The sequence below is a fragment of the Gopherus evgoodei genome, chromosome 5, assembly GCF_007399415.2.
Source record: "Gopherus evgoodei ecotype Sinaloan lineage chromosome 5, rGopEvg1_v1.p, whole genome shotgun sequence".
In the NCBI taxonomy this organism is placed as follows: Eukaryota; Metazoa; Chordata; order Testudines; family Testudinidae; genus Gopherus; species Gopherus evgoodei.
In genome coordinates, this window is record NC_044326.1 from 43,811,605 (window position 1) to 43,833,794 (window position 22,190).

The 22,190-nt window shown below is 43.3% G+C and overlaps 1 protein-coding gene across 2 annotated transcripts in view; it reads right to left on the minus strand.

Annotated features, from left to right (window-relative positions):
• Positions 1 to 21,516, minus strand: part of RELL1 (RELT like 1) — a 44,085-nt gene extending 22,569 nt beyond the window's left edge. The window contains exons 1-2 of one of the 2 annotated variants that reach the window (XM_030563589.1): positions 21,502 to 21,516; positions 21,370 to 21,471 (exon numbers count right to left, since the gene is read on the minus strand). In XM_030563589.1, coding sequence (XP_030419449.1) covers positions 21,370 to 21,445 — 76 coding nt within the window. In that variant the 5' untranslated portion in view covers positions 21,446 to 21,471; positions 21,502 to 21,516. Of the gene's footprint in view, positions 1 to 13,581; positions 13,668 to 21,369; positions 21,472 to 21,501 lie in introns of those variants that run through there. The other variant, XM_030563590.1, reaches the window with a different exon arrangement.
• Positions 21,517 to 22,190: the final 674 nt, after the last annotated feature.

A 22,190-nucleotide genomic window follows, 5' to 3' on the forward strand; every position in this document is an offset into this window, starting at 1 on the left:
GGCCCACCAAACAGCTGATCAGCAGAGCACATCAAACAACTGACTGGGGGTGGCTACTGAGCACCCGCTCTTTTTTTTCCATGGGTGCTCTAGCCCCAGAGCACACACAGAGTCGGCACCTACGTTTAGCACAGACCCTTGTAATGGGAAAAATATATATCACCAAATTTAGGAGAGGCAACCTGTTCTTCCCATGCTAGGGTGATATAAGACATATAAAGAGGCTTTTACAGTAGAAATAACTTATTTTACTTTGTCTCCTCAATTTTCACCTCATACAGATCAAGAAGGTGAAAATTATCCTGTTTAAACTGTACTTCAATATGATTTCTTAAAGGTTAGTTTTCACTTCCTCCCCATAATATTGGCACACAGTTTGGACCAACTTGTAACTTTAAATGCTTCTCACTGAAAAAAGTTTACATCCATTATTTGCTTAGACCAAGTGAAGATTTTATGTACAGACTTTGTCTAATCTGCTCTCTGTACCTTATGGAATACAAAATGTGCTAAATGGTTTAGGAAATCAGGGAGTCATACATGCACAGCGGCTGTTAAAGTGAAAGCAATTAGATACCTTTAATGACTTGCTACTTAAAATAACACGCACACCCCTAAACTCCATTACAATTTGTTGATTTCTAAAAAGATTCTAGAATATAAAATCTTCTAAATCTGAAGTAAAAAAGCACAGTTTGTGCCAAGAACTTGTACATTATAACAGAAGTGAAAGAGGTGTTCTATACTGACATTTAAACTCTCACAAAAATGTCACTAGTCAGCTGAATAAAAAAAGTTTACTGGTATGAATGTAGAGGCAGACTGGCCTTTCTGGAATAGGAAATACATGCAAATGTTTTAAAGACAGCAGTCAATGTTTCACATGGCTCATTTTGATTGAGACCAATTTTGGTTTTATCTGTGCAATACTATTCGAGTACTCTAAATTCTTTCTACACAGCGTCTGCTCCTGCTACTAGATCAGCTTGTAGGTCTGCCTTACCTAAAGATATTAAATATTGCAGAGAATGTGGGAATTGTTTCCTTTCTTCGATCATCCCTCTTTTCTCCTTGTCCCATCCCACCAAATAATTTTGAAGTCTGGAAGGAAAGTAACATGGCTAAATTAAGAAGACCCACCAACAGCCAGTGGAAAAGTAAGAAAGGTGTGAGAACATCTGGGCAAGTGGATTCTCCTACCTAAAACAGCCTAAAACAAGAGTACTCTCAAAATACCTGAGAGCCACTTATGGACTTTTTGCAGACACAGACTAACACAGCTGCTACTCTGAAACTTATGGACTAGGCATGATAAAGGCAGCCTCTCTGCTATAGCAGTTAAGTCTACAGTTACCTGTGCCAACCTTGCTAGCTTCCTATGTACTGCTCAGATGCTTGGCTTCTATCCCATTCACTCATTTCCTCCTTTTGTTACCCCCACACACATCTCATTTCCCTTGAATTTTGCAATATTTCTGGATTTATGGTACTGTGACATCAGCAACAGTTGAGGTGGAAAAAGGAAATGCTGCAGCTCAGCCTTCAGAAGTGTCATGACATTTTTTTAACCTAATTCTGGATGTAAATAAGTTTGATAGAGAAAGGGAGCCCGTAAGCAAAAAGAAATCTTTGCAGTTTAGGTTTAAATATTTTGTAAGTATTGACTCAAATAGTAATATAGCTTGGAATGGGACAAATATTTAAATTCGTATTCCAAATGTATTTAAAAATTTAAAATGTATACTCTATACTATACAGTATGTTAAAGATACATTGTTATTGCAGTAACTAAAAGCAAGTGTTTGAACAAATGGCTTGAAAAAAAAGAGGGGTATGCACATCTATTAAGAATTGTATGAAGTTTTTGCAAAAAGCGAAAGATCTCTAGCAAGTTTTTTCTCTGCAAAGAAGAGCTCCCAACATTTGTGCAATTTAGATAATGTAATAAGAAAGCTATATTTAAGTAAATGTAACTTAGATTTGAAATACATGAACCAGGTCCTCACTATTCCCTCTTTGCCAGAGGTCTTTAACAAGAATGTTGAAGGATCTGAATAGTGATGTTACATAACAACCTGGAACTGCAGCTTCCCACAAAAGTGAGCAGGGAAATTCTGACAGAAAGAAGGTGGTGTCCACTAAGGACTTGTCTAGAAAACTAGAAAAAGTTTTACCCACTGTGATAGACCCAGGCCAGTTGGGTATAGCACAAGGCAGATATACTGGCCACTGGGTTAACAGTTTTCTGTTCCCTGACTGACCAGAGCAGGGGCTGCTGTAGGCTAATGAGAACACCTGACTCTAATTAACCTGCAAAGAGTCAGGTGGGGCCATTCAGTTAATGTGACCACCTGACTCTAATTAAGGCCCTGCTGATACTATAAAAAGGGCTCACTCCGGTCAGACAGGAAAGAGCCAGGGGTGAGGAAGTGTGACTGAAGGGCTGGTTACTGAAGACACCCTCAGACCATCGTTAAAGAAGCCTTAAGGTAAGGGTGAATAAGGAAGAAGCAGGAGAGCTGTGGGGAAGTGGCTCAGGGAAATGTTGCAACTCTGGCAGTGAAAGGTTGGCTGCCAACAACTACCACCATTAGGGTCCTTGGGCCGGAACCTGGAGTAGAGGGCGGGCCCGGGTGCCCCCCAACCCACCGCTACAAGAACATCTCCTGCAAGGGGAAGTCAGGCCCCTGTCAGGACAGGAGGCTGAACAGAGACTGTGGGAGTTCTCTCACCAACCTCCTTGCAGGCCTATGATGAAAAGGGCTCAGTAGACTGTAACCCTGGCCCTAGAGAGAGAAGGGCTATGTGGAGGGTCACAGTGAGCCACTGAGGCTAGCATAGAAGCACAGAACCCAGGGGAGTAAGGTCAGACCTCTGCCACACCACAGAAGTTCTTATAGAATACTGCTACTGACATAGCTATTTCAACAGAGAGAGTGAACATTTGGCTACCTTTTTGCAGTTTTCACCTTACCACCAGAAGCCACACAGATCAGTGGAACTTCTCTTGCCTATTTTAAGGACAGGGTAAGGAATTTTTTCATATTTGCAAGAACTACACTGTTGAGACAGAGGGGATACTGACGATGAGTGGAAGATAGCAAAAAAGCTAACCTGATACTGTAGGTATTCACTGACAAACTGTACACAATGTAACAGTGTTTCAGGGGCCTGTACTATACACATTGAGTGGTAGGACTGGATCATGATGCAAATCTGGGATGATCAGCAACAGCTCCAGAAATTTTGTATGTGGAAGGCCACATTCCTGGTGTTGTATGCCACACTCATCCCAGCACTAAAGTGCATAGACACCAAGACAAGAGCTGCTCCGACAGTAGAGAAATGGATGGTAATTGTTCCCCAGTTGCTATTGGTGGGTGAGCGATCAACCGAGCATTGGATGTCTACAGTACAGGCAGTTGTCATCCAGTTCTGTAAGACAAACAAACATCTCCTACTTCACAGGCTTGTTGGGCTGAATGTGTCCATGAAACAATAGAAGATTTGATGAGATACGATGTCCTCAATCAGGGTAGGGCAATAGATAGGATGCTTTTCCCATTTCTGACCCCTCACCCCAAACTGCTTCTGAGGACAAACACAAAAGGATGCTTCATGCTTATGCAAGCATTGATGGATCACCACAGAAACACAGGCCTGGACATAGACATGTGCCCAGGGTGTGCTGGGTGTGCCCAGGCACACCCTAATGCAGGGATGGGCAAAGTACGGCCCGGGTCCGGCTCCTCAGGGCTTTGGATCCGGCCCGCAGGACTTGCCCCGTGGTGCCGCAGGCCCCCGCACCACTCTCAGAAGCAGCCGACACCACATCCCTGGGGCTCGGGGGGGGCAGAGGGCTCCATGCATTGCTCCAGGCACCGCCCTTTGCTCCAGTCACCACCCCCCACAGCTCCCATTGGCTGGAAACAGGGAACTGCAGCCAATGGGAGCTTTAGGGGAGGAACCTGAAAGTGTGGCAAGGGAAGCGTGCAGAGCCCTGTGGCCCCCCTTCCCACAAGAGCCGCGCAGGGACATGGTGAGGTGAGGTGAGCGGCGTGGCTTGGGGCCAGGGCAGGCAGCGTGCCGCTACCACCCCAAGCCGCTTTAGGTAAGCAGCGCTGGGCTGGAGCATGAACCCCTCCTGCACCCTGCCCCCCAACTCCCTGCCCTGAGCCCCCTGCCTGCATCCTGTACCCCTCCTGCACCCTAACTCCCTTTCCTGAGCCCCCTCATACGCTCTGCACCCCTCCTCTGCCCCAGTCCCTTGCCCTGAGCCCAATCCTGCACACCGCACCCCCTCCCACGTCACATTCCCTCCCACACCCTAACCTCCTGCTCGCATACAATTTCCCCACTCTGATGTGGCCTTCAGCCCAAAACGTTTGCCCACCCCGTCCCCTTATCAGCAGGTAAGTATGCCCAGTGGTCTGTGATGGGATGTTAGATGGGTTGGGATCCGAGTTACTACAAAGAGTTCTTTCCTGGGTGCTGACTGGTGAGTCTTGCCCACATGCTCAGGGTATTTGGGGCTGGGAAGGAATTTTCCTCTAAGCAGATTGGCAGAGGCCCTGGAGGTTTTTTGCCTTCCTCTGCAGCATGGGGCACCGGTCACTTGCTGGAGGATTCTCTGTAGCTTGAGGTCTTCAAACCACAATTTGAGGACTTCAATAACTCAGACATAGGTTAGGGGTTTGTTATAGAAGTGGATGGGTGAGATTCTGTGGCCTGCATTGTGCAGGAGATCAGGCTAGATGATCATAATGGTCCCTTTTGACCTTAAAGTCTATGAGTCTAATATCTCAAATATGTGGTTTTGCGTTTTAATTTAATCGCATGATGCACTCTTTTAGTTTTAAAATATGGATTGTTGTATTATGCAATAAGTGCCAAATTGCGTAATACAGATGTTGCAGAAATGTATAGAAAGCCCACATTCGTTCGCAGCATGCGTCCACACTACTGCGGCGCCGCATTACATTGGTCCTCCCCTTCCCCTCTGACTACTATTCTAGAAAATTCTTTGACCTATATAAGTGGCCACATCAGGCATGCCCAGTGCAGTGTCTACAGTGTTTGTAATCTTTGTCGCGTGTACTCTACTGAAACAGCATAAGAAGCCCCTGGCTTTACGTTTTCATTCAATCATATGATACTCCCTTTTAATTTTATAATATACAGTTCGTTGTTAAGATAAGAAAAGGAACAGAAAAACTGAATTATAATGAATGTGCTGTTAGTAGTGCAAATACCTCTAACTCCTCGGTTAAGAACTTACATGAAGATAATGCCGCTGCCAGTTCCAGTGCTTGCAATAAACTGAGTAATGACCAACAGAAACAGACTGTCTCTTAGTTCAGGTCAGCGTAGTTCCTATTCAAAGCCATCAAACATTCCATCTGATGACCCAGTCTGTGATATTCCAATAAATAGATTAGAACACCAGTCTCAATTATCAAGAGGTTCTTATCATCCTAGATTGAGCATGTTTCCTAGAAGTAAAATAGGGTATAAACAAAGTTTTCAGTCCAATTGGTATGAAAAGTATAGGTGGTTAGAATATAGTCCATCAAAGGATGCAGCGTTTTGCTTTTACTGCCGTTTCTTCTCCTCTAATGATCCAGCAAACAAAGGACACACTGATCCAGCATTTATTGATAAGGGATTCAGAAATTGGCATAGGGTTAACAAATGTTTTAAAAACCACCAACTGTTAAAATCTCATGTGTTGAGCTGTTCTTCATGGTCAAGTTTTAATGATGTATTGATGCACTGTTGGATGAGGGCAAGCAGGACTTATCTGTCTAAACAAGAAGAATGGTGCCATAACCAAAGTGTAATGGAACGACTGATTAACATTGTTCTGTGTTTGGCAAAAGGTGGGAGACCATTCAGGGGTCACAATGAAAAAGCTGACAGGTTTTTCTTAATCTTGTCAATATGCTCCAAAAATACGATCTCGTAATGGCAAAGCATGTGCAACACTCTCCTCGAAATGCTATCTGAGTAATCGCATCCAAAATGATTTAATTGTGGCCTTCCACAACGTTGTGCAACAAAAGATTGTGTCTTCACTAAATGGAAAAATGGTCTCAATAACACTACTGACTGTGGACACCATGAACAGGTGTCCGTTGTGGTGCAGTATTTTGACAATGAAAAACAGTCCAGTTGAACATTTTGTGCCTGTTCAGAGACTATTAACAGTTCATGCTCAGTCTATTTTTGACCAGTTAAATGACGTCCTTCGCATTCTTAAAATTGACTGGTCATCAGTGATATCTGTCTGTTCCAATGATATATCTACTATGTCTGAATTTATTGCAGGAGTTCAAATGAAATGTAAAGAAAGAAACAGTGAAATACTCTATGTACGTTGCCATGCACATTGTTTGCATCTCGTCCGACTACATGTGTGCACTTCAAGGAAAAAAAACCTGATTTTTTTGGTATTATTCAGACTCTTTATGCCTTCATGGAAGGGAGTTCTGTGCGACATTCAGCAATGGGGAAGATTTCACAAGAAGCAGGAGCCCAGTTGAAGACTTTTGAAGTCACTATCAAACACAAGATGGGCACGCAGAGCAGAAGCAGTGGCTGCTGTAAAACAAAACTACTCCATCATTTTACAAGAGATTACTGAAACAACTTGCCTTGCTGATGCTAAAATAAAAGCCCAGGGGCCTTATCCATGAACTAAATTCATTCAAGTTCATCTTTGCCCTTCACATGATGCACCCTATTCTCTAGATGGTGGTAAAAGTCAGTAAGGCTCTTCGTGCTCCAAATCTCAACTAACTTACTGCAATGACAGGGATGAAAAGCTTGCGTTAACTCTTAGGCTTCGATGAGAAGTGGCCCAGAATATTTTCAATCTATTTTCAATGAAAGTGTGAAAATGTGTATAGAGAATGATATTGATTCCTCCAGTTAAGAAGAGGAAAGTGTCCTCTAGTACTGATGACGCATTTGAGTCCCAGCATCACTTTGATACAAAAAAGGAGCATGAGAGAATACCTGTATTACTGGCACGCGAAACCTTAAATCAGAGAGAATAAATGAAGACTCGGCACACCACTTCTGAAAGGTTGCTGACCCCTGGCTTATACATTGGCAGGGACAATATAAGAATCATTGCCAACAAATTTAAAGTGTCTTTGGATGAGTTGGAAGCTGAAGTCTGATTGCTTCGAGGTTATGACTGATCTGTTCCTAAGGTTAGCACTACAAACACCACCAGAGAGTGGCTTGATTGGCTAAAGGAATCGGATCGGTCTTCCATGTTCCAGACATTTCACAAATCTATTCAATGCTTTGCAGTCTTACCTGTTACAAGCTGTTCATGTGAAAGAGCCTTTTCAAAACTAGCACATGTAAATAACAAACTAAGAAGTACAAGAGCGCGTCGACTCACTCATGATTTTGTACATTGAACAAGAATTGGCTTCGTCAGTTAATTACAATGATGTGATTGAGGAATTTAAGTCCGTAACACCTGGTGAGCAACGTCTCATTCTCTAGGACAAGATGATGAAGAAACCTTAAATCTGTTTTGGTTAATTTGGGTTAGCTCATTATCTGGTTAAAGACAGAGATCATGAAAATTGACTGTATCTTTGTAAACATCTGGTTATCACTACAGTAAATATTTGGTATTTTGTGTCTTTTTAAGTAAAGTTTAGTTGTTAATTTAAAAAAAATTAAGTTGTTTCTTTAGTTTTTTGATGAATAAAAATGAGGTCCTTCATGACTGAGTATTCAATAAATGTTCACCTTTAAGCATAAATAAATAAAATTCCCTGGGTATACACCTTAATGAAATGTGCTGTACATGCCTATGGGTCTGGAAGAACCTCGAGAAGTTGTCTAGTCCAGTCGCCTGCTCTCATGGCAGGACTAAATATTATCTAAGTCCATCCCTGACAGGTGTTGGTCTAACATGATATTAAAAATCTCCAAGGATGGAGATTCCATAACCAATGCTTAATCACCCTGACAAATAGGAATTTTTTCCTAATGTCCAACCTATACCACTCTTGACGCAATTTAAGCCCATTGCTGCTGCTTCTGCCCCAGAAGTCGAGAATAATTTTTCTCCTTCCTCCTTGTAACAACTTTATGTACTTATGTCCCCTTTCAGTCGCCTCTTTTCCAAACAAACACAAGTTTTTCAGTCTTCCCTCATAAAGCATGTTTTCTAGACCTTTAATCATTTTTGTTGCTCTTCTATAGACTTTCTCCAATTTGTTCACATTTTTTCTGAAATGTAGTGCCCAGAACTGGGCACAATACTCTAGTTGAGACCTAATCAGAGTAGAGCAAAAGAATTAACTCATGTTTTCCTTACAACTCTTACTAATACATCCCAGAATGTTTGCTTTTTTGGCAACAGTATTACACTGTTGACTCACTTAGCTTGTGATCCACTTCAACCCCCAGATCTCTTTCTGCAGTACTCCTTCCTAGGCAGTCATTTCCCATTTTGTATGTGTGCAACTGATTGTTCCTTCCTAAATGGAGTTCTTTGCATTTGTCCTTATTGAATTTCATCCTATTTACTTCAGACCATTTCTCCAGTTTGTCCAGATTTTGAATTTTATTCCTATCCTCCAAAACACTTGTAACCCTCCCCCAGCCCCAACTTGATATCTGCAAATTTTATAAGTGTACTCTCTATACCATTAACTAAATTATAGATGAAGATATTGAACAGAACCCAAAACTGATTCCTGCACTCCCCACTCAATACGCCCTTCCAGCTTTACTGTGAACCACTGGTAACTACTCTCTGGGAATAGTTTTCCAACCAGTTATGCACCCACTTTATAGTAGCTCCCTCTAGATTGTACTTTCCTAGTTTGTTTATGAGGTCATGTCAGACAGTATCAAAAGCCTTACTAAAGTCAAGATATACCACATCAACCACTTCTCCCTTATCCACAAGGCTTGTTACCCTGTCAAAGAAAGCTATTAGGTTGATTTGACAGAATTTGTTCTAGATAAATAAATCCATGCTGATTATTACTTAGTTTTATTTTCCCTAAGTCATAATCATTCTGAGTATCACTTTACATACTGGAGATGGAGAATCACTGAGCAGTGCTTTTCCAGAGCAACATTCCTAAAAACTTCAGTTCAGAAGAGAGACAGTACATTTAAAAAAGAAAATTTTTTTGCTTAAAGGGGCTGATAATAGTATTCCTTTTCTAAAGTACAGCTGTTAAAATTAAATCATTAGCAGAAGGGAAGCAAGAAGCACTTCCTTTAGATGAGAATGAAGACTTGAGTTTTCTGTATATTAGCAACAAAGAATAAAAGCAAACATGGAGGGACTGAGTGAAAGAAAAGCAGATATGCAGGTGGGGTACATATACTAAATTTTAAAATAAAGCCACAGAACATTTATTTTGGACTCTACTAATTAGTTTTTGGTTTATTTTTCTCCCCTACCCAGATGTGCTGAACTACGGGTGCTGGGGGCACTCCTGCATTCCCTGGCTTGAAATCGTTTTCATTATATGCAGGATTTACAGTTTGAATGAATGGCTTTCAGCAACCCCACTATACAAATTGTTCAAACACCTCTGCCCCCACCTGCTGAAAATATTCCATTTTGCGTTGTCACCAATTTAGTGAGGACTCTGTTTCTTCAAGGAAATGTGATACAGTACTTTTGTACAGAACTTTTTGGTTATGCCTAGGCATGACAGTTGATGTGTGTGTGTATATATATATACACACACATACATATACACACACACATACATATATAGAAGCACTCAAAATCCAATTCCAATAAGCACTAGGGAATAAATGAGACATCAAATGAATTAAAGAAAACCTCCAAGCCCTCCACACCCACTCGCCGAAAAGCTAACCTTTTTGCTCAGTTTGTTTAGTTTATCTGTTTTTAAAACACACATTACAAGTACTCTGAATGAACTGAATTAAAGTAGTTAGTTACAAAACTTTTCATAAAATGCTAGTTTCCATATCTAATTAATCACAGCAGTACACTCTAATTAATCACAGCAGTACACTAGAAGATCTAATTTATTATCTGGCAGTGGAAAATGATCAGGAGCATACTTTTAAACTGGGGAACTGTCCTTTTTATTATAAAATGTACTAAATACAGATATGAAAAAATCAAACACTTAAATTGCAAATGATACCATGGTGATTTGAGAAATCTGTATATGTACAGTTTATGAAGTCTGTTTGATATAAGGACCCCGTCAAACTGCATTTTGAATATGGGGCTTGTCTGAATTCTATAGTCTTTGGGTATGGCTACACTTGCAGCTACAAAGCACTGGGAGTTAAGCCTGTCTTCATACAGCTGAGTAGGGAAAGTGCTGCAGTCTGTCCACACTGACAGCTGCCAGTGCACTGTCATGGCCACATTTGCAGCATCTGCAGCGGCATTGGGAGCAGTGCATTATGGGCAGCTATCCTGGCATTCAAGTGGCTGCAACGTGCTTTTCAAAAGGTGGGGAGGAGCATGACAGGGAGCATGGGGGAGAGAGAGTGTGGATTTTTGGAGCCCACACTGTGTCAGCAGCTGCCTTGCAAGTTCCAACCCCCACCCCTCTCTCACTCACTGAAAGCAAACAACAGCTGTTTGTTTTTTTCCCCTCACAGACCAGATAAGCAGCCTCCCTGAAATGGACCCTACCTCCCCCCACTTGCCATGCTGCTTCTCCCCTCAAGCTCCCTCCCTTCCCCTCTCTTCAAGCAAACACTAGCTGCGAGTGTTCCCAAGGGAGCCCCGCTGCCTCTGCTCATTCACAGCAAACACTAGTTGTGTTTGTTTTTTTGATAAGCAGCTTCGGGAACCAGAGTTCACAACAAAATAAAGAGAGGCATCACAACAAAACAAAGTTATCTTTACTTAAAAGGATTATGGGAAGCTTCCGGAGGTCAGCTACAGCGTACTAAGATTATTCCCTATTTACACTGGCACCCCAGCGCTGCTGCAGCAGCGCTATTCTCTTTATTGCTCTCGTTGTGGTGGAGTACAAGCAGCGCTGTAGCCAAGGAGATACAGCGCTGTACGTGCCTTGCCAGTGTGGATGGGGAGTGAGTTACAGCGCTATGAAGCCACCACCAGTGCTGTAACTCTCAAGTGTAGCCAAGGCCTTTATCTGTCACACAGTGACACAGGGCTAACAATGGAGCACCTAAAACCTTGATGGTCCTCTATTCATATGGAAACACAAGCGGACAAAGAGTTGGCTACCAGGGCAAACCAGTTTTTCAAGTCTGAACCCCAAGGGAGAGGTAACTAAGCTACCAATCACCTGGTGGGGGATCCCCATTATCTGATTATGCTGATTGGGGTCACCTGACAAAGGTGACTGGAGGTTATAAAAGAAAGGTTCTTTCAGCCTTTTTAGAGAGAGAGAGAGAGAGGAGACCAGAGAAATGCCATGTTCCAGAGTTGGAGCCAACTGCAGGAGGGAAGTTAGAGAATAAGGCTCCTGGACTCTTTAGAAGCCACTGAGCCAAATGCCAAAGAATGCTGAATAGTGGTGAGGAAACTGAGCTACGGAATGGCACACAGATGTTTATTGGTTTGTCTGGATCTGTATGTTTCTTGTTCTAGCTGAAGTAAAGAATAATTGGTTCTGGAATCATTTGCAAAGCCCATGGTTTGCTTCCACTATCTTGTGTCCCTGAAGAGGTGAACTGTGTAAGCCAGAGTGCCTACATGGTGGAACTCCGGGAAAGAGTGTGCTAAGTCACTGACGAGTCTGACGAATCAAGCACTAGTTCTGAGGCCAACGGGGGCTCAGCTCTATAGAGAGGGTGCTAAACACAGATCTGCATCCCCACAGCCTACAAAGAAACTCAAAGCCTGAGGCAATACCTGGACTATGCTCAGTGTCAGGAAACTTTAAAAAAAAATAATAAAAATAAAAAAAATCTCACAGGTGTAGAGTGTAAAGCCCAAACACGGCTGCCTGGTGAATGTCCAGCAGGGGGAGTTTTACAAGAACTGTCACAGCTACTCATCATGAAAATAATAGATCAGCACCTCATGGGTATTTCACACGTTTTAGACACTCTATAGATATGTTTACATAATTGGGTAAGCAGTGCAAAAGGAAACACCCATAGTTTGAGCTGTAGAAGTAATATTTAGGCCTGGCCTACACTACAGTTAGGTTGATGTTAGGCAGCTTATGTCGATTTCTGTCAGTGTGTACACTACAACCGTGCTACCGATGATGTAAGTCACCCATCACACTGATGGAATTCCACCTATGCGAGAGACGTAGCACTTAGGTCTATGTAGTTAGGGCAATGCAGTGTTCATGTAGACACTGCGTTACTTACATTGCCTACTGGCTGTCAGCCCGCCGCAGGGCTGACAGCTAGAGCCCCTCGTGCCCGGTGCTGACAGCCCGAGATGTCAGCCAGGCTCAAAGCTGAAGCTTCCACACACCCCCAACCCTGGTGTTGATAGCCCGAGCTGCGAGCCTGGTGCAGGGCTCAATCTCATAGCAGAAAGCCTACAAGCAGTGAAAATTGATACTTATCAGTTTTTTGGCAGCTCTTATTTCACATTTCCTCTCCAGCTCAGGCTGTCACACCCAGGACAGGGGTGCTCCAGCTGTAAGTCCTACACTGCTGTCAGAGCCCCACAATGCTCCACTTCAGTCAGTGCAAGTGCTCCTGGTGAGGATGCACACCACTGGCAAAAGAAGGGTAGAGTGGACACCAACAGACACTTTAATTGCTGCAATGGCTGTAAGTCAACCTAACTTAAATTGACCTGATTTTGTAGTGTAGACAAACCCTTAGGATTGTGAGTGAACACCAAGTTACATACTAATCATCAAGCTCTAACAACAGGTCATCATCATGTTTAAAAGGACACTACCTTATTAAATAGGACTCAATTGGCATTAACAAGTGGATATGACTATACACATTAAAAACATTAACTCTGTCAAGGGAAGGATTAGAGAAGGCAATCTCTTTGGATATTTTAACAAGAAGTGCTAAAACTAGGAAGGAAGAGAGAGGCTGGCTACCCCAGAGTTTATAAAAACTTCAGCACGTAACTGTGAAATACAATTGTGTGTGTGTGTGTGTGTGTGTGTGTGTGTGTGTGTGTGTGTGTGTGTGTGTGTGTGTGTGTGTGTGTGTGTGTGTGTGTGTGTGTAAAAAAGACTATTCAGTCCCTTCAAGAATACAATTAAAAATATTTATAAAATTCTTTTTTCTTAACAAGGAGTTCCCCATCACCACCAATTTTACTAAGCAGCTCATCAGTAAAACACACACCAATTCATCCATATTACTTACGGAACCCAAGTCAGAGTTTTGTTTAACCTAGATTTCCAACCCAGCACCAAGAATAGTTAGTAGTTAGCTTCTGTATTAACATATTCCCCACTTTACTAACATTCCATAAGCAGGTTACAGTATTGCAGGTCATCAACAATGGTGTTTGCTTCCTTCCTCCTGAACAACATGACCCACCCAGGGGGAAAAAATTGGACTTGTGTCTTAGTTTTCTTCTTTGCGATGTACAAAGAAAGCCTGAAATAGGTGCCAACAAAAAGTTACCTTTTGCATTCTAGAAAGTCAGGTCTTCTTAATCCCGGTTGGACCATGGAAAATGATGAAATTATGACACCCCAGGAGTCTGAAAACTGAGATAATCAGAAAGGATTTTGAAATAAATTCTTTATTCCTTTGGTGGGATGGTGTTGGTTTTTGTTAACACCCATATAATTTCAGTGGTAACCAATATTTTGAACAGAAAGTGTTAGTTAAAGATTCAACACCCCACCTTTTCAATTAAAGCAGCAGATCTTACAATACCCATTCTCTGAAATCCAAGAAATCCTACAGCTGTCAGGGAACACCAGTCTTAACATTAACAATATTACAGAGGTAAAAAGGCAAGCATTAAAATCACTCTCAGGTTCTCTTTATACACCAGAAGGTAGTAGGAGGAGGGAAAAAAAAAAGAACAAATCGAAAATGTTTTGCAAGCAGAAGCACACATAAAAACCAGGACTATAAGCGAGGCAACAGCTAAACAAAAAAATCAAGTATTTATTTTAACATGAATGCATTCTGACACAATATCATAATACAGCACAATCTACAAACAACAAATACACGATATGTAGTGCTGCCTAGTGGATAGAGCACTGGACTGCGTCTCAAAACAACTGGGTTCTATTCCTGGCTCTGCTATGAGGAGAATACTGCCTTTGTAAAGTTCTTTGAGATCAACTGATAAAAGCACTATAAAAACTGGGTATTATATTTCAGGATTCAGAGGACAATATCATAGAATACAATTTAAAGTAGAAACCATGTATTTACACAAAATAACTAGAAGCAGTGTCCAAGAAAATGACCTCTCTCCACAATTTTAATTTTCCCCTCGCCCCACAACCACCCCATGCAGCTTATTCCTTCTCCTTACTTTTCCCTATTGTAAAAGCCTAGGAGAGAAAATGGGCTTTGTAGCATGACCCAAAAAGGTCAAGATTCACTGACAGTGTCCCTTTAAAAATAAGGAGCGCAAAAAAGGTAAAAAGAAACTAAAGCTCAATGAGCTCAAGACTACACTGAACCATTTAAACATTAACATCAACTTGAAATATAGTCAGTGACAATTATGGAAGAACTTCCCATCAATTTGTGACTTAATTAAAAAAAGAAAATCAGCAGGAGAGTGATTTTCTATACAGGGAAAACATTGAAGACAGTCACAAATGCACAGCGAAATACTAGACCATATAAGTTCCTATACCAGCTTCATTGCCATACTATTGAGTGCCCTCCTGTAATTAAGCGGTGTAACTAACATCTGTCACATGTGGTTTATTGGTTCTCTTATTCTCTCCCCAAAGACAGACATGTATTGTAGTGTTTCATTGTACCAGCGCTGTTTGAAAACAAAGCATTTTGAAGAAGCTGTTTAATCTTACAGTAATCATAGAGCTTGATCCTGCAAACAATTCTGCACCCATCTGAGTAACTATGCAAATAACAAAATGTACTGAGTTTGGTTGGACTTTTGAAATGCATAATGTAAGTCACACGCAAGATGTTTCAAGGATAAGGATTTGAGATCTGCTTACAGACACTTCACCAACTAAACAGGTTTCTAAATCAGTATATTTAAACCAGCGCAAGTGAAATTTCTAAGGGCAGAATAAGTGTTAGCTATTATTTGTAGGACCAATTTAGCTACACCAGCAAACATTCCTAGTGTATATGCAGCTTATACCAGCAAAAGTTCGTCTTCTGGTCCAGTTTATGTAAGTTCCCTGAACAAAATAAGCTATACCAGCAAAGAGTGCTTCTGCAAGGGTAACTGTGTACATACTAGGGTTTCTGCCAGTATAGAAATGTCACATGTCCAATCAAACACTACCCTATTGGCAAAAGTTTTATTTTAGACCTGGCCTCAATTCTGAAGTCATTACTAACTTATCAGGGGTGGGGGGACAACGTATCCTTTTTCCATTTACAGTGTATAGATAACTTGTGCTCCAATATACTAGCCGTTATAAAATGCAAGTATACACTGTTGTGGGGTTTTTTTTTTAGCCACATTCAGACATCAAAACCAAATGCTTCATAAAATTACATTTGCTTTAGTTGGGAGAGCCTAACTGAAACACCTGGAGCCAGCCAAAGCTATTTCTACAAGTCTGCATTAGCACGTTGCTTTAGGACCTCCAGATCTACTGGCGTCACTAACTCACCACATATTTTGCGTGTTATGAGTAAAAAATTAAGCTGATACTTTTTTTTAAAACATAATTTGTTCAGTGATGTAGATGACATCTTTCACTGGGTTAGCTCCTATGTTTACAATGTCAGAGACATTTAAGACAGAGCAGACAAAACATTCAGCATAAACAAGAATATTAAAGAATGAGAAAAAATAACCTGCTCAATTTTTTTTTTATTGTTTTGTACCATATATGTGAAGAGCAACACAGCTTCTAGTACCAGCAAAAAGAACAGGAGTACTTGTGGCACCTTAGAGACTAACAAATTTATCTGAGCATAAGATATCTGATGAAGTGGGCTGTAGCCCACAAAAGCTTATGCTCAGATAAATTTGTTAGTCTCTAAGGTGCCACAAGTACACCTGTTCTTTTGCAGATATAGGCTAACACAGCTGCTATGCTGAAACCTGTCACTTCTAGTATCAGTCATTCATCCATCAAGTATCTTTACACAATGTCAAAATTTCTCCCCTCAAAGCCTTCAGCATATTGTCATAAGATGTAAATGCTCATAGCTATACAGAAATTAGAACAAAGGAGTTACTTTTATTTCGATATGTAAAATTTAACTCTGGAACTTTGAGAGACATCAAGAAAATTCACAACTCACGCTTCTCATTCAGTCTAACTCACTCCAACACAGCTGGGAACATTCAGCTTCTGTACAGAACTACAAAACCTTCAAAGCGAAAGCATTCTAATGTCTTAGAAGAGAGTTTTTTAAGTTCCTGCAATGTGTCCCTTTGTATGCCCAAGAAAGGCTATTAAGTCACATTACCCAATTTAGTTTTTCAAGTTATTAGTTTAATAATGTTTGTATTTGTATATTAAAGTACAGCATTCAGACAACAAAGCAGGATAAAGCACAAGCTCAGTCCATGCTTAGTATTCAACCAAAGGTAGAAAATGTAGATTAATTCCATAATGTTGCTTCTGTGGAGGGAGGTGGAATTACACAGATACTTGCATTGGGAAATTAAGCCAGAGGCAACCTTGCTTAGGTATGGACTCTATATTTTACCAGAAATCCTAGGCAACTCACTAATGTTGTAAATTATTTTTCCTTCAGAGATATGTTGTGCTTATTTTCAGTCTTCTGACATCCTATAGTTTTCTCAAGACGTCTGACATTGTATCAAATCTGTTAACTAGGGGTTATGTCTACACTGCAATTAAAAACCCAGCTGATGGCCTATGCCAGATGACTCAGGCTCATAGGGCTCAGGCTAAGGGGTTGCTTAATTGAGGCATAGACATTTGGGCTTGGGCTTCAACCTGAGCTCTGGGACCCTTCACATCTCAAGGTCCCAGAATCTGGCCTCCAGCCTGAGCCTGAATGTCTACACTGCTATTAAACAGCCTTTTAGCCTGAGCACTGCGAGCCTGAGTCATCTGGCATAGGCCACCAGTGGGTTATTAACTGAAGTGTAGACATAACCCCTAGTCAACAGGCTTTAATATTGGCGTGGGTGTCTAATTGCTCTGTAGAAATACCCAAAAGGTTTTAGGTGAGGTGTACACTACGGTCTTTGTCAGGGGTGCAAAGTGTTGTGATTCCCAGACCAACGTAGCTATGCTGGCAGAAGACCCTAGATACAGTTACATCAGCAAAACTGTGCCTTTACTTGTATAGTTTATTTTTCTCTCTGGGGAGGGTGGGGAAAGGGGTGTCACTATACCAGCATTGCATCCACACTAGGAGTGCTTTGGCAGTATAAGGTACCGGTATTCCTATAGCGATAAACTGCTTCTAGGGTCTACATAGTCTAAATGAAAGCTCAGTCTAGCACAGGCTTTTCTGATTTGACCAGTGTACAATATATAGCAACTCAATTGTTTATATTATGTTATTTCTCCACCTTTTTCTCCTTTTCCAGAGTACAGAGCTTGGAGCACAGCCAGCAGCTGCTGTTCCCCAGTTGCCCAGCTCTGAAGACAGCGCCCCCACCAGCAGCAGCGCAGAAGTAAAGGTAGCGATCCCACGACCCCCCTACAGTAGCCTTTCCCATGACCCCCTTTTGGATCGGGACCCCCAGGATTACAATACCCTGAAATTTCAGATCTAAACATTTGAAACCTTGAAATTGACTATTTTAAAAATCCTGTGACCATGAAATTGTCCAAAATGGACTGTGACTTTGGTAGGGCCTTAACTATAGAAGATAGTTGTCACTATCATTTCTGATACTCGGCTGAAAACTGAAATTTAAGCACAGTGGTGATTCTCTCCACACTTCCCCGAGATTGACATCCAGTGAGTTCCAGATGCGAAGAAGTGTAGCTGAGCAGCTGTCTTTTTAGGGGGAAGGGAAGAATTTCATCACAAACCCAGAAAGGAAGTGAGTCTGACTCCCCCAATCTCTTACGAGTTACCTGTCCCAATGTTTTACAAGTCCAGTTTTCAGAAACAAGGTTCTGCCCATCTGATGATACTTGGCCCTAACTGATTTTTAAAAAGAATGTGTTACTAAACTCTCCTCCCACTCAGGTACGCCACCCCAAAAACTCACCAGTATAATATCTTCAATCTCAACAGAACTAAATCTGAATAGACATTTACTGTACATACATTAAATGTCTATACATGCCCACAATTCCAGTCTTCTGACTAATTAAACAAATCTGTATAAATGCTAGTTTCTCTTCATGAAGCTATAGCACAAACTGCACAGCAACTATAGCATGTACAAACCTGTATCTCATTTACCAACGCAGAGAGGTGACAAAGGTTAATGTAAGTCTTACTCAGTAGTATTTTACATAAACGTGAATGAAAACTGAGAGAAGAAAGGATGTGTGGGTGAGGAGAATTCCCTCCTTTTCTTACAACCTCCTCCCCCCACACACATCAGAAAAAAATAATTAAGTCCCTTAACAGAAGACCTGAGTCAACACAAGTTAGTAACTCCAGAAGATGAACCTGTTTTAATGAAAATTTGGGATTGACAGATAAGAGTCAACTTTGCTAACACCTGGATATGATGCTAAGGGTTAGTGTGTGCGCCAAGGCTTTGTCTACACTATGATCTTTCAGACCCACAGGGTTCATCTACACTGCAGCTGGGAGCGAGCCTTCCAGCCCAGGTAGATGGGGCTGATTTTTTAGATGCCACCCCAAGAATTCACCAGCATAACTATCTTCACACTCAGAATTAAATTTGAGTCAGGCCCAACTGTCCACTAAGGCTTGAGAGCACAGATGGGGTATCATCCCCAAACAGCCAGGCATGACCCTGCCCACACTCTGCCCCCAGACTACTCCTCCTGCTTCCACTCAGCACAGCTCCAGGATGGGGCCCCACCAGCCACCCTCCCAGAGCTCTGGGGGAGGCTGGAGCACTAGTCTAGGACAGGGACTGGCAGCTGCTGTGGGAGTGGCTCTGGGCTCCGTTGGGGGGGGCGATGGGGCACGTGACACAGAAGGCGGGGGCTGAGAGGCCTAAGCGGCTGAACCACAACATCCATGTTGTTGTTTTTTGTGTGCTAACTTGAGCCCCACTAGTGAGAGTTGATTTACCTGGGCTGGGAAGTTTGCTCCTAGCTACAGCGTAGACCAGGGTCAACAACCTCTGGCATGCAAGCTGATTTACTGTGGCAGGCTGCTTCTGGCCTGGGGTCCCAGCCACTGGCCCCGCTCGGCCCACTGCTGGCCTGGATGGACAGAACCCCAGACTAGCAGTGGGCTGAATCACTCAGCCCATCTGGGGTCCCAGCCATCTGTCCACTTAGCCCGCTGGCAGTCTGGGATTCCATCCGCCAGCCCCTGTAAATGTAAAATGTATTACTGGCATGTGAAACCTAAAATTACCACGAATAGATGAAGACTTGGCACACCACTTCTGCAAGGCTGCCAAACCCTGGCGTAAACATACCTTTAGTTGCAGCTCCTCCAGCAGAAGCCATAGTGCCGATAAAGCTAGGCTGTTTTTACCACTATACCCCCCAACCCAGCTACACCATTTGGAAATGACAGATCTGCAAAATCACAGTGTAAAAAGCCTTGGAGCAATGCTTAATATCACACTCTGGTGTTTGCTTAGGTTAACCCTTCCCCAGTAAACTCAAATTTTCAAATTAAACAAGCCAATCCTTTGGATTGACTAACTCCACTTGACAAGACTATTCAAAAAGATAGTTAATTTTAAAGTCACACTATAAACAAGGATCTTTACCTATAATTCTGGACACACCCTTAAAAATTAATGAATTTTTTAAAACCAAATTTACATGTCACTTATTATGCTCTAATTAGTTTCTGCATTTCTTATCTTGGACAATAAAAAGCAATAAAATCAATTTCCACTTTTAGTTTATTAGTACTGTAATGTTTGAGTTGAAATCCATGCAGAGGAATGTTCGTTTAAAAACAACTGTTTTCACTGAAATGTCTTTGTAATGTGAATTACCTACAGGGTTCTCATGAATTATAAAAATTCATTTGCTAAACTTTAAATTTTGAACCAAATTTAAGTTGACAGCATCCCTTCAAATAGATGCAATCTTCTGTTTCAGGGACCACTTGATCTCCCCCAAGCAGCAACAGGAAGCCTTTGAAGAGAAGTCATCTGCCTTGAATGTATGTAACTGACTTAATGGACCCAAGTTTAAAACAGACATGCTAAATTCATATAAGAAATGCAAAAAACAAGCCATGAAACCAATATTTTAGAGGTCTATTTTAGCAAAAATTAGGCAACCTGCACCATGAGGTGAACTTGAAAAGCCAAGAACTTTCTTGCTACAGCTTTGAAACACTGCAGGGACTCCACTACCTCTAGCTGTGCCTCTAGTTACGGGATATTACACAAGAAAGAGGAGGGAGGCTATTCCAACTATAAAAAAAGTAATACTGCCTAGAGAAAAGACAGCTGCTGGGAACGGGGGAGGAAATACCCAGACCGAGCTCTGCTTCTCCTCACCCACCTCGGAGACTACATAATATAACTCAACTCCTCAGAAAGTGCCTGTGGCCCCAGCCTGGCGCTCTCACCTCGGGCAGAGATTAGGAGACGCCGGAGGCAGCGCTTCCCAGTAACAAGCGGCTGCACTGGGCTACTACCCGGAAGGACCCGGGTCGCCCCCAGAGCTCCGGGTGCCTCTGCTCCCGCCAGAGTGTGCCCAGGCAGGCAGGTAGTGGCGAGTGAGCCGGCCCCCGAGGAAGCCAGAGCGCAGCGAGAGGGAGGAAGCGAGGCAGAGGGTAGAGGAGGGCGCTGCGCTGCGCTAGGGGACGCCCGGGGAAGTAACGAGCAGGGCCCGGGAGATCTGGGCTGGGACGGGGACCGAGCGAGGCTCTGGGGCGGCCGGCGGGGGATGCCCACCGAGGAACGCTGCCCGCTCAGGGGGAAGGGCGGCGGGGACAACCGGGACGGGCCCAGGGGCCACACACACCGGGGTGCTCGGCGGGACTTAGGGTGCGGCACAGGGGGGCCGCAGGCGGGGGAGGCGAAGGCAGGGGCGGTGAGGGGCCCTGCGGCGGGCGGGAGGGAAGCGGGTGCTCGGGAGTCAGCCCGGCGGGCGGCGGCTCCAGTCCCGGCCCTACGTTCATTCCCCAAGGAAACTGCGTGCGGCGCAAGCAAACAGCGGAGTCACCCACCGAGGTCGGAGCTGTTCCCCTGGGCGGCTGCGGCGCCCTGCGTCGGGGAGACCCCCGCCGATTCCCACGGAGCCATCCCTGATCCCAGCTGCTGCAGCGCCCGCTGCCCAGCCTCCGCCTTGCCTAGGGGCTGCTTCGCTCCCGCGCAGCACTGAGCATGCCCGGGAGCCGTGAGCCCCGCCCCACGCCTTGGGGCTCCTAGGGCTGCTCGGGGGAGGGAAGGGGGCCGGCTCCAGGGGTTTTACTGCCCCAAGCAGCCACACACACAAAAAAAAGCCCAATAATTCAGCGGGAGGGGGAGCGAGGAACCCTCCACTGAATTGCCACAGGATACCTGGATGTGCTGCACCTCTGTGGAGTGACCACCCTAAGCACCTGCGTGGGCTAAGCTGGTTCCTAAAGCCGGTCCTGCCTAGAAGGGGCAAAGCCTGGAGCTGGGGTAAATGATGCAGAGAGAGGAGCCAGGGGCTTGTGCCCCTGCTGGAGGGGCTCCTTTCTGAGCCCTGGGCCAAGTCACGGGTTTATACCCTGTGATCCAGCCTAACGCTTATATAATCTCGTTCAGAAAGCAAAAGTAGCTGGCGGCTAGAAAGTTGATGTAGTGACTGTCCCATGGCTCCCAGCCAATGCCATCACTGCAAGGAAGCAAGTGTAATAAGATATAAACGGTTGTATTCATCCTGCTCCTGCCAAATGCAGATTGGGGACACAAAAGCTGGGGAAGCTGGCCAGCCTAAAGCTTAGAGGTCAGGTAAAGACAAACATTTCCCCCTCCTCCTTGTGTGTGTCCCATATTTACACATAGTAAGGAGTAAATTCGC